This window comes from Heteronotia binoei, chromosome 2, assembly GCF_032191835.1.
Source record: "Heteronotia binoei isolate CCM8104 ecotype False Entrance Well chromosome 2, APGP_CSIRO_Hbin_v1, whole genome shotgun sequence".
Taxonomy (NCBI): Eukaryota; Metazoa; Chordata; class Lepidosauria; order Squamata; family Gekkonidae; genus Heteronotia; species Heteronotia binoei.
Window position 1 is genome coordinate 140,885,300 of NC_083224.1, and position 12,292 is coordinate 140,897,591.

Below are 12,292 nucleotides of genomic sequence, written 5' to 3' on the forward strand. Positions count from 1 at the left end.
AACATCCTTCTAAAGGGAGTATAAAAAAAATGACACTGACCAAGGCTCAAGCAACCCTCTGAAATTAGTGTCGAAACAACAAATAAATGAAGACATTACCAGAATATTGGTTTTCATATTGAAAAACTTGTATCAGTTATGAAAGAAAAAAAAAATGTGTTATCAATATAAAAGCCCCAAAGTCATGCATCTGACAGATATAACTGCAGTTAGTTTGATTTCCAATAATCCAACATATTATATCTTCTATACACAAATATTTCTCACTAGAAAAACTTCAGATAGCAAAAGAGAATGCTAAGTAATAAGAAAACTGATGAATTCATCTGTTTTTTACAATTTTTAAAAACTTGAATTTCTGTTTTTTATCAACCAAATTCCAGTAAGTTGATCTAATAAGTGGTATAACTGTGTCCACTTTGTTTCTTTCATAAGGTAACACAATGCATTCTTTCCCAGTGTCTCAACATAAAATCATGCTTTCTAAATTCAGTGGGAGGGCTGCTGGGTGGGTGTGAAAGTGTATTGGAGAGGCTCCATAGATTACTTTAAATCACGCGCACAATTTGAGTTGATCATCTTATCTAAAGTCAAAAACAGAATTTATTCCCAGAATATATTTCAAGGTTTGCTACCTTGTCTTATAGTATGCATATTCATAAGGGACTTGGTTTTTTTTCTGATCTGTAAATTGTGGTACATTATAACTAACTTAGAAGGGACAGGGGATTGGCCTGGAATACATGCAGCAGATTATAACTAAACTGGTTTCTTCTGTTCTGCTGATATGAATAGTTTCATTTAACTCTCTATAGTGAACCTAGGGTTTCAGCAGTTGTCTTTTATAAAAGCAAAACGAGGTGGGGGGTGAAGTCTTGTTAAACAAATAACACTGCTACTATCCACAGTCATGTGCTTTCAGGGGTATGGACAGAACAGCCAAAGTTAAAGGTATCTTTGACCAAAATATCAGAAAGCTTTTGAAGTATACAGGGCATTGTACAAAATGGTTGTAGAAGTGAAGCAGCAGAGCAGTAGGGAATGCCAGTCTTTCTAACCTTGACATCGCAATTTACATATTTACAAACAGATTTCAGTAAATATAGTCTGAAAGTTACTGAATTTATCCATTGTCCCAGCTAGATTGAGTCCAGACGCCCCTTGGAGACTAGTAAGTCTCTAATTTGCTGGTCTCTGCACTGCTACTGAACTCCAATCTAGCTGTTCTACTGTAGATCAACATGACTACCCACTGGAACCATCGTTGTCCTGGCACTGAGAACAGGGAAGAAAATATTCTAAGAAATCATTGATTTGTAACTGGAGTTACCAGTACAAAGCGTGTGTGTGTGGGGGGGGGGGAATAACTCCACAGCAGCAGCAAAAACATGTGTTTTCCGTCAAGGAAAAACCACATCAGTTATTATATACATGTGTCTTACCCTGAATTACAGAAACAATTCCACAGGCCCTGTCCATGGCTCCACAGAAGGCGATTAAAGACACGGTTAAAAAGTCGGTACAAATGTAAACATTCAACATCTGAAACTCTCCAGATTCGCTGCAGAACAGAACGAACATTTGCTCTCACAATGTCTAAAACCTAGAAAAGTATTTTAGGTGAAGGGGTGGGGGAGGAAAGGAAATATTGGCAAAAAGTCATCAAGGAAAACAGAACATAATTTTATTAAGAATCTGAGGAAGCAACATTTAAAGGAGGTTTTAAAATTTGATGCATTGCTACATGGTACATATAGTATGTCTTTGACTGAATGTTTTTTTAATGGAACAGTAAGCGCAAATTAAAAAATTATTCTGAATAAGAGATTTTCTCTGGAAATTTCTCAGTTATCAGTTATTCCCCTTAGGGTGCTTGAGACAAACATAATTTGATAAGCTCCCTGTAGAAGCTCTGTTTCTAAACTTAAACATGTAACTTCCATTCAGGATCAATCCCTAAGGAAGCCCTGCTCTTATTTGCAGTCCAAACCCATTATGTGCAGCACTGACTGGACAGCTCCCTGTGATTTAGCTCAAGCCAGCTCCCCTTCACTACCCAACACAGTTTTTCAACTATATAAAAAAAGAATTATTCTGGTGGTGATTTTTTAAAAAATAAAGCAGAAAAAGAATGGAATGAATACAAATGCTGCACTCTAAAAAATAAAAGGAAAAAAAGAGCAGGCAGCCTGCCTGAAACACGAGACAGAGGCCAGAACAATAGAGTTCATCAGTGTTTGGGCTGGTCAATAAGTCTATCGTTAACATTCCAATCACAGCGGGAAGTCAGACTCTCCCTGATGATACACTCTCATACCCCATCCATATGCACATTTACCCAGAAGTATTTAATGGGGCTTACTCCCATGTAATTGTTGATAGTTTTCCAGATTTAATTACCATTTTGCAGAGCCACTACCTACTTATTTTCAAATCTCCTGTACTGTCTTGCCATCTAAAATAGTGCCCAAGGTAGATTAACGGATCAGAACTATTGACTAATGCTGACAAACATTAACTGCCTGCAGCTCACACTGACTTCCCAAAGCCTTACAACAGCAAAGTCTCTTGTGGAGATGGATTTTTAGAGAGACTTCTTCAGTATAATTACACAGAAAGGAAAGCAAGACTAAAAGGCCAACCGATTTCTACTCTTTTTAATGCCCCACTGGGCTTCTATTTGTAACCCCAGAGGCCTCATGGAAGGGGAGAGAAGAACAGTACACAGAAATCATAGCAATAGATCTTAATGAAGATCCTGTTTGATTTTCCACCTGGTGTTTTGAAAATAATTTTATAACTTAATCGAACAAAAAAATTACCATCCATCATTTTTCTTCTTTAGGGGTGTTTGTACAAAGTTATGCAACATAACATCTGTGGTCTATAATCAAATGGCCACTTTAAAGGGCCAGGTGGTGATATGGTTATGGAACTCAGTTATATATAAGAAAATTAAACTTCTACACACATGAAATCCACTCTGCCTGCTTTAAGACAGTAACTACAAACAATGGGGAACCAGTGAATAGAAGTGTGTAACAAGATCAATCACCGGAAAAAATATTACCAATAACCTCTGTGGCCAAGATACTGTATTTGTGTGTGTGTGTATTTATAAATTTAGCATAATTTAGCATATTGTTTGACTGCTGTGAAAATTCATTGCTGGCAGCCTGCAGCAACGCTGCTAGGCTGCTGGGGCAAGCTCTGCCTCCCTGAAAGGGAAGGGAGGATCTGCAGCCAGTTTGGGCGTGTGTTTGAGGGGGCGGGGCTCGGCCATTGTGACAGCCAGACCTCCACTCCCTGCTTCAGTTCCCAGACAAGGATCGGTTTGGGTGGGAACATTTTCTCGCACTCCGGGAAGGTGTGGGGGCTCCTTGACTGCTGTTGAGGCCCCCCTGTCAGTTTTGGCGTTGACATTGCTTATCAGTGATCAGGTCGCTGATAAGCAGGAAAGGAATGGCGTGCTCGAGCGGTTTGCTTTGGCTTTCTGGCTGGGCATTGAGCTTCGTGGGAGGGAAAGGAGCTCTATTGACGGCCAGTGGATCATTTTATTATTGCACCACCACCCCTTTTTTTCACCATAATTGGGTAGCAAGGGTGTTTCTGTGGCTAAAATTGTTTTTTTCCTTTTGCTGAAGGGTGTGGGTGGTTTGTCCTTTTCCTTCTTTTGCAGGGCAAAGGGTTTTTTTGTGGTTGTTTGGATCCCCTGGTGGGTTGGGGGAGGTGATGTTTTAGCAGAGTCAGCAATATTTTGCTTCCCCTTCTTGTTGTGTGGGGCAGCGGCCATTTTTGGTTCCCTTTCTTCTCCGAGGGAAAGCGGCCATTTTAGGGGAATTTTGAGGGGAGGCCATTTTGTGGGTCTGGCCTAGCTTGGGACAGCTTCGCATAGGCAGGCATTTTTTACTGCTTCCAGGGGCTGCTATTTAGTAGTGAGGGGCGGCTTTGGGGGCGCCTTCGTAGGGGGCCACGGGTGTATTTTGTAGGCTCTATTGGCCCTGGGCATTGCAAAGATGTCGGGTAGAAAGGTGTCTGGAAAATCCAAGGGCAAGCAGCCTGCGCCAAAGGCCCCTAAGACTCTGCTGAAGAGGCCACCACCACCCTGAGCTTCTTCCGATGATGAGAGTGAGGAGGAAGTTAATGCTAGCATAATGCAAAGGCTGTTGGTGCTGGAGGAGGCATCTGGTATTCCTTCTTCAGAGAGAGTAGGATTGGGAAAGGCTTCTAAAAGGGCACTCCAGGCGAATATGTTTAACCAGGTTGTCTATTCTCGAGGGTAGGTCTGGTGCATTCATCACTGGCAGTGCCATGGGTCTCGGCAGCCCAGATGGGGGATCAGTGCCATTGTCAGGAGCTGCTGCACCTGGGTCAACACTGGTGCCTATTGGATCTGCTGATAAGGCTGGGGACATTTCACAGGCATATGCTGGGCTGGCTTGGCCTTGGGGTCCATGGGGTCATGCCACGCCTGCCAGGCCTGGCATTTCTGCTGTGAGTTCTGAGTTTTCTCCCCCACAGGTATGGGCTCACAGCCAAATTGGTCTCGGCCAACTGGTCAGTGTGGCCCTTGTGGAGTTTGACCGGGTGTGGGGAAGCAGGGTCTTGCAGGCTCTTTTATGGGGGGTTGGGGCTTCCCTTCTCCTTATGGGGCGGTCCCTTTTTTTTGCCTTACCTTTTGGGGACATAGCATTACCTTAAGGTGATCATTTGTTGCCTGCAACAAAAGATAAGATCCTAAAGGGTGAGTATGTCGATATCTTCTCCCTCCTGTTCCGGCAGTTGGAGAAGAAGGGTAAGGAGGACTTGGACGACACGGAAAAAGAAAAATTGAAGAATCGTAAAGAAGAAGAAGAAGAAGAAGAAGATATTGGATTTATATCCTGCCCTCCACTCCGAAGAGTCTCAGAGCAGCTTACAATCTCCTTTACCTTCCTCCCCCACAACAGTCACCCTGTGAGGTGGGTGGGGCTGGAGAGGGCCCTCACAGCAACTGCCCTTTCAAGGACAACCTCTGCCAGAGCTATGGCTGACCCAAGGCCATGCTAGCAGGTGCAAATGGAGGAGTGGAGAATCAAACCCGGTTCTCCCAGATAAGAGTCCGCACACTTAACCACTACACCAAACCGGCTCTCCGGTAAAGTGGACTGGACTTGGGCCAATTGGCTGCCTGGGGTTTTTATCTATGCTGGAGTGATTGCACGTGTTCAGCCTTGGAGGGCAGCTGTGCTGATCCAATACATGGACATAATTTATAAGGGGTACACAATGTTTAGTGGACCTGCCTGGATTCAATAGAATTCAGGAGGAGGGCTGCATTGTACCCTTCCCTTCAGTGGAATCTCATTCACCAGCAGCTGTGGCTACAAGTCATGTCTCCTACGCGGCCAAATTTGGGTGACTGCTCCGATAGCGGTCATTTGGTGGCCAAGTCAGCGGCAACCTCTTCAGCTTTGGCAGCCTCTTCCCACGGTTCAGTGGGGCAGGTGGTTCAACACTGGCTGTCCAGGTATCTATGAAAGGTTGATAGCGTTTACCTGCTAAAAAGTTTTTAGCATATCCAGGAATCTTAGTTATGTTAAAGGTTTAGAGCAGGTAGTCAAGGATAAGATTGCCAAGGAGTTGGCTGAGGGCAGGATTTTGGGCCCATTTCCCAATCCCCCTGTGCCTAACCTTAGGGTTTCCCCCTTGGGCGTGGTGCCTAAAAAGGCGCTTGGGGAATTTCGTTTGATTCACCATCTATCCTTCCCCAAAGGGAAGTCTATTAATGATGGGATTCCCGAGCACTTATGTTCTGTTAGGTATACCAGCTTCGATCAGGCCATAGCCATGGTTCAAAGCTGCGGTGAGGGGGCATTTCGCCTTTTACCAGTTCATCCTGCTAATTTTGAGCTCTTGGGATTTTCTTTTGGGTGTCAATTGTACATGGAGAGAGCATTGCCAATGGGCTGCTCTGTATCATGTGCAGCTTTTGAGTGTTTCAGCACATTCTTGGAATGGGCTATTAGCAAAAAAGTAGGTTTGCAGGATGTTGTTCATTATTTGGATGACTACTCTTTGTGGGTCCTGCGGGGACTGGACATTGTGCACAGCTGTTGTCTGGCTTTATTGAGCTGGCTGCAGAACTTGGTGTTCCATTGGCTCATGAAAAAACGGAGGGTCCAGCCCAAAAACTGATCTTTTGGGGGATTGAGCTGGATACCCCTGGCGCAACTGTCCAGGATACCTTTCCAAAAAATAGAAGATTTAAGGACTAGGATTCATTCCTTTCTTCTTAAACGGAAGGTCACTTTGATTGAGTTACAGCAGCTGGCCAGGCATCTTAACTTTGCTTGCAAGGTGGTGGCCCTGGGGTGAGCCTTTCTTCGTAGGCTATGTGAAGCTATGGCAGGCCTACGCTTGCCTCAACATAGAACACGGGTTAGCAGCAGCATGAGGGAAGATTTGACGGTTTGGCAAGAATTTTTGGAGTCTTTTAATGGGATCTCCTTTTGGAGAGACGACATGAGGCTTGAAGCTGAGCTCCAGGTCATGTCTGATGCTGCTGGGTCTTTAGGTTTTGTAGTTTATTTCCGCGGGCACTGGTGCGCAGATAGTTGGCCAGACTCCTGGATTCAGGTAGGTGTGAACTGAGATCTTATGTTTCTCGAGTTCTTTCCCATTCTTGTTGTAGCTTGGCTGTGGGGGAACTATATGGCCAATCGCACAGTCCATGTCATTAATTCCCTTTCATCCAAATCTCAACGGGTTATGAGGTTGGTGAGGGCCTTCACTCTGCATTGTCTGTGGCTTAACATATTGTTTTTGGCCAAGCATGTGCCGGCGGTGAATAACGGGGTGGCTGACACTCTCTCTCGTAAACAGATGGAGAGGTTTCATCAGCTGGCCCCAGATGCCGATCGAGAGCCGGCGTCAATGCCCCAGGAGCTATGGCTTATTGGAGAGCTGAGGTCTACAGAGCGATAGGCTTAGCCATTGTGCCTAGCACCAGGAAGTCTTACGAACGTGCTGTACGGCAGTCTGAGGACTTTAGGGCTGAGGTAGGATATCACATTGTTTGGCCCCTCTCGGTGGAGCAGTTGCTCCACTACTGTGTTTCTCTACGAGGTAAGGGACTGGCCATGCGATCCATTAGGGGGCGCCTGTCTGCATTGGCTTTTGCTAGCAAGGCAGTGGGTTGTAAGGAAGAAACAGCTGATTTTCGTCTTCAAAAGATGCTGGAAGGGTGGGCCAGAGAGGCTGGACCTAGGCTGGACACGCGGAAACCTATTTCCCCTTTGATTTTTAGGGGCTTGAAGGGAGTTTGGGGCACAGTGTGTGCTTCATATTTTGAGGCCACTTTGTTTCATGCTGCATCCTTGGTAGCTTTTTTCGGGGCTCTGAGAGTCAGTGAGCTAGTGGCAGGGTAAAGAAACGATGTTTCTGGTAACGCTTTGTTGCTATGGGACCTGAGGGTAAGGCGGACATTACTGTCCATCGCCGTAAGACAGACCAGCGTCAAAAAGGTACCATGCTGGAGCTGGGCACCTGCTCTGAGCTTGAGTTGTGCTCAGTTTCCGCTTTAACTGCTTATTTGGCAGTTTGGGGGCCAATGGAGGGGTTTTTGTTTTGTCACAATAATGGTAGCCCGCTGACAAAGCATCAGTTTTGGGCTGTGACGTCACGGGCTTTAGATGAGCTGGGGTTGTCCGGGGTGCGGTTTGGTACCCACTCCTTTAGAATTGGGGCAGCCTCTACAGCTGCGGCCCTGGGATATCCTTCCTCCTCCAGTCAGCACCTGGGCCGTTGGCGCTCATCGGCCTACAAATCTTATGTTCGACCTTTGTTCAGTTCCTAGCTTTGTTTGCTTGGTTGAAATGTTACTGTTTTTTTGTTTCTAGTTTGGCTGTTTTTTCTTTTTAGATGCTGTTGTTCCTGTTCCTGTTCTCGTCTCTGGCCACAGCTTTGTATTTTGGGCCGCACATCAGGCTCAGAGAACTTTGGTCAGCTCTCAGCTGGGACTCAGCCAATATGTTTCTATCGAGTGAAGGGGCGCCGGAGTCTTCAGTGGTCGGGCTTGCTGCCTTTACTATTCTATGGGGAGGTGGGCCCTCCTCCTCAGGTTCTAATAATTCATCTTGTAGGGAATGATCTCAGGCTAATAAAAGGCAAGGTGTTAGTATTGCAGGCCCGTGAGGATTTTTGGCTTATTAGGGAGAGATGGCCCAGGACCACCTTAATTTGGTCAGCCATGATTCTCCGCCTTGAGTGGCATAGTGCTTGGGACCCTGCAGGTATTGAGAGGGCCCTCTACAAAGCTAACAAGGAAATTAGGAAGGCATTGGATGGGGGGGTTGGGCTACTATCTACCCCATCTGGATATTTCTATGAAATTTCCTGACCTCTACAGAGGGGATGGGGTACATCTCTCTGAAAAGGGTAATATGCTTTTCTTGAGGGATCTCCGGCAAGGGCTGCGGGTAGCCTTGGGCTTCCCAGTGGGTGCTAAGCCCTAAGTAGAGACTTGGCCTTAGTGGTGGCAGGTTTTACTGGGTTTATGGTACTATGCTGCTAGGGGAGGACCATGAAGCATCCCCCTTTTGGGGAGTTAGGGGTCTGGAATAATCAACCTTTGCATTTGATGATCCAGGGTGGGGAAAATGCACTGTCTTGGAGGCTCGACTAGAGGGTGCCTTCCATTGAGATGTGTGTCTGGTGGTTGGGCCCTCTGGGGCGTGCCTCCTTGCTGGGCTGACTTGGCGAGAGCTGTGTCACACAGCTCCAGCTGGGGGCTGGGTCTCTCGCCTGTGAATGGCAGGGGAGCGATCTGTTGAGACCGCCTAGCCCTGACCAGGCAGCAGTTCTGGGTGCCCTTGCTGTTTTTATTATTATGCTTAATAAAGTGGCCCATAGTTATACCAATGCCTTGTGTCCGACTCTTCATTCCAACTTGGGGGGCAAATTATAAGCTGAGGCTACTGTTATGAATGTGAAGGATATCTGAGAGCATTTGGTATTAGCTGGGTGTTTGAATCTGTGTGGGAGACACTCCAAATCTGTGTGAGACGTTCCTGTGCACAGCTATGAAAACTGGTAAATAAATGTACCCATTTAAAATCTGGAGAATACATCAAGTGCTGTTGCTACAGTCCTGTAGCTACTATAAAGTGCTGCTGTTATCAACATGGAGCTTCAGGAGAGCTAGAAGAGACTCCTGGAGAAAGTGTGAATTGCTTCTGTTTGCCAGCATACTGGAATTCTTAAGAGCAAGCTAGAATTCCCATAGGAAGAGCAAGGATTCATTCTTCTTTTCTACCTTAATTCTGGTCACATGGGCTTTCAAACATAAATATATTAACATATTTTAAGTGTTTATTAATATATATATGTATGAAATCTAATTTTGTACAAACATGATACTGTAAGAATATTTATTACAAAAGGAGTAAGTTATGCTAACTTTATAAATACATAAACACACATACACAAATATAAAGTTATCTTGGTCACAGAGGTTACAGCTTTAGGACAGTAGCTCCTTTATTTCAATTCATTTCAGTGTTAACTACAAGTTGCTGGTGCAATTTCTTACTGCAATTAACTTATCAATTCCAATCTTCTGTAAGAGGTTCACAGGCTAAATGGTGGACCAACAGCTTCCACTCAACATCAAAATGTTAAACTGTACATATAAGATGATTGCTGAGACCATTTGTGACTTCAAGGCTAATTATGTACAAATTAAGCTACGGACTGATTTCCAGAGGCACTTATTTAGGAAGCTATACAGCAACAGTGGGTATTATACAGTTTTTTCCTACATACACAAGTACAAATGGAGGCAAGGTATTTATTTTATTTCATTTATATTCTGCAAGCAGGTTCAGGGCAGGTTGCATCATAAAACCACAGAATAAAATCCATTAAGTAATTAAAATCAGAACATCAACATTAAAACTAAATCTGGCTTTCACAGATATCCATCCAATTGGGTCCAAGTAGTCACTCAGACCTGAGGTCCCTGGAGGGTAGGCTGGATTAGAGTGATTGCCCACTGCCTCAACTAAAGGCCTGGCAGAAGAGCTCCATCTTACAGGCACTGCAGAACTATAATACGTCCCACAGGGCCTTGATCTCTAATGGAAGCTCATTCAATCAGAGGGGCCAGGGCTTTTTTGCCTAGTCAAAGCAAGATGGACATCCCTGGGGCCAGAGACCACAGGTGTTGATTTGTAGAGCATAGTCTTATGGGGATCCTATGTGGACAGAGGAGAGATACACACCACTAGTAGTGTGATAATGTAATGCATAAGAAAAGCCACTTCATGAGTTTTACAAGAATATTTTCAGTTACAATCCCCATATTCTCCACAATAAAAATTGACCCTCAAAGTAGATCAATCATAACAGTCTGAAGGAGTATGAAGCAGCAGCAATTGCTGAACCTAAGCAGGTCTGGGTGTACCCAGAGATCACATGGACACCATGTAATAAATAAAATGACCAACATTTTTTAAAAAATCACTGAGGATCTAATGAAAGGCTCAAAATAGGAAAAAGTTAATGACCACTACTCTACTAATATTGTTTCCAATTGCTAACACTCCATGAAAAAAAGAAGACCACTTACCTTTCGCTGTTTGACAGAATCTAGTTTTATCAACCAGTATGAGGCCACTTTTGACTTGTGGTATTTCCAATTATCTATAATCTACACAGAAACCCAAAAACATTATATAAGAATGATGGAACTGTCAAAGAAAATATATTACTGACAAATGGCACAATACAATAGTTGCAGAGGTTAAGACATCTAAGTTAGGGTACTTCTAGCAAACTGTAGTTTCTTTCTGTACCACAAACCAGGATTGAACTGTGGTTTAATAGCCCAGTTTGTAGCCAGGGTCTGTAATGTGTTAAAGCAATCCAACATGGATGCAACAACAAATAGCAGTTAGAGTTCCTAAACCAGGACATGGAAGCTGAAGCAGGAGGGGCAAAATAAAGTTATGTTTATTCTTGTCACAAATGAAGAGTTTATGAAGTGTGAACATAGTTTGGCCTACTTCCATGAGTGGATCTCTTATAAAGAGAATAAAACCAATCCCTTCTGCAGAAGGAATGAACCTTTGACTCCAATACAATGCTTATGTATCCATCACAGAAAGGTGTAGACTTCATTTGCCCGCTTCTCACCTCAATCCTACAGTAGCAAAGTAAGAAGTTTCCCTTAGCTAAAGACCAACCTTCATACTCAGGGAAGGAATTCAGCACTAATTTGACTACCATGGGTAATTCATGGATCATTGTGGAATTCAAAGCTGTAGTCCAGGGAAGGCCAAGTGTGCTTAACGTAAGAGCCACATAGAATAAATGCAAGATGTTTGAAAGCCGCAAGACATGAATGCAAGGGGGAGAAAGTGAGAAAGAAAGGTGGAAAGGAAAGATAGGAAGGAGGTAAGGAGAGGTGGAAAGAAAACAACTTTAATTTTAAATGTGTTCTCCAAGCACCCCTCCCTCCCACATTGGCTGGCTTGGCTTGGAGAAAGGGTTTAAAGAGACAAATGCCTTCTCCAAGCTGGCCAATGGGGCAGTAGGGGCTTCAAGAGCCACACTATATGTGTGAAAGAGCCACATGTGGCTCCTGAGCCACAGTTTGGTCACCCCTGCGATACAAATCCTGCTACTGTTTGGCATCTAATTTATCTCATGATGAAACAAATTGTCCTCGTCATCACTTTCAACTCAATATAGTCTTGACATTCCCCAGACTGAACAAACAGGCCCAAAGTTCAAGCATGTGACCACAATCAATGTGGCCAAATCCATGGATATTTAAATATGGAGACAGGGATCATGGACAGACAAGACGGCTCTTTCTACAAACCTGAGGAAAAAATCTGAAAATAAAATGCATGAGCAGGGTAATAAAACCCAGATGATAAATGGAATGTCTGTAGCTTTTAAAAACAGATACTCTCAGGGGCCATTGCTAAACTACCACAGCAGTGATCAAACCATGCAAACACTTGCCCCAATGTACAGAGAAGCCAAGCTACTTAGTGTTTTTTTGGCCAAACCTACAACTTCTTAATTATGCTCCAAACTCTATTATGGCCATATGAAGCTACGTTTTACTATGCTAAACCCAGCAAAATATTCTCATCAGCTGCTTACTTCCCATTTTGTGTTTTCTAGTACACATTTGTTCATTCCAGGGTTCTAGTTTAAACAGAACATAATTTTGCAGCACAAAAGTTCAACAAGAGTTGGCCATTCTGCTAGATGTTCTTTCCTGCTGTGCCACCAGGTG

General features: G+C 44.0%; 1 protein-coding gene across 3 annotated transcripts in view; it reads right to left on the bottom strand.

The window, feature by feature from the left end:
• Positions 1 to 12,292, bottom strand: part of TTLL7 (tubulin tyrosine ligase like 7) — a 124,029-nt gene that overhangs the window by 20,060 nt on the left and 91,677 nt on the right. For all 3 annotated transcript variants that reach the window (XM_060232110.1, XM_060232109.1, XM_060232111.1), the window contains 2 exons: positions 10,610 to 10,690; positions 1,443 to 1,603 (listed from right to left, as the gene is read on the bottom strand). In XM_060232110.1, the coding sequence (XP_060088093.1) occupies positions 1,443 to 1,603; positions 10,610 to 10,690 (242 nt within the window). The remainder of the gene's footprint in view (positions 1 to 1,442; positions 1,604 to 10,609; positions 10,691 to 12,292) is intronic.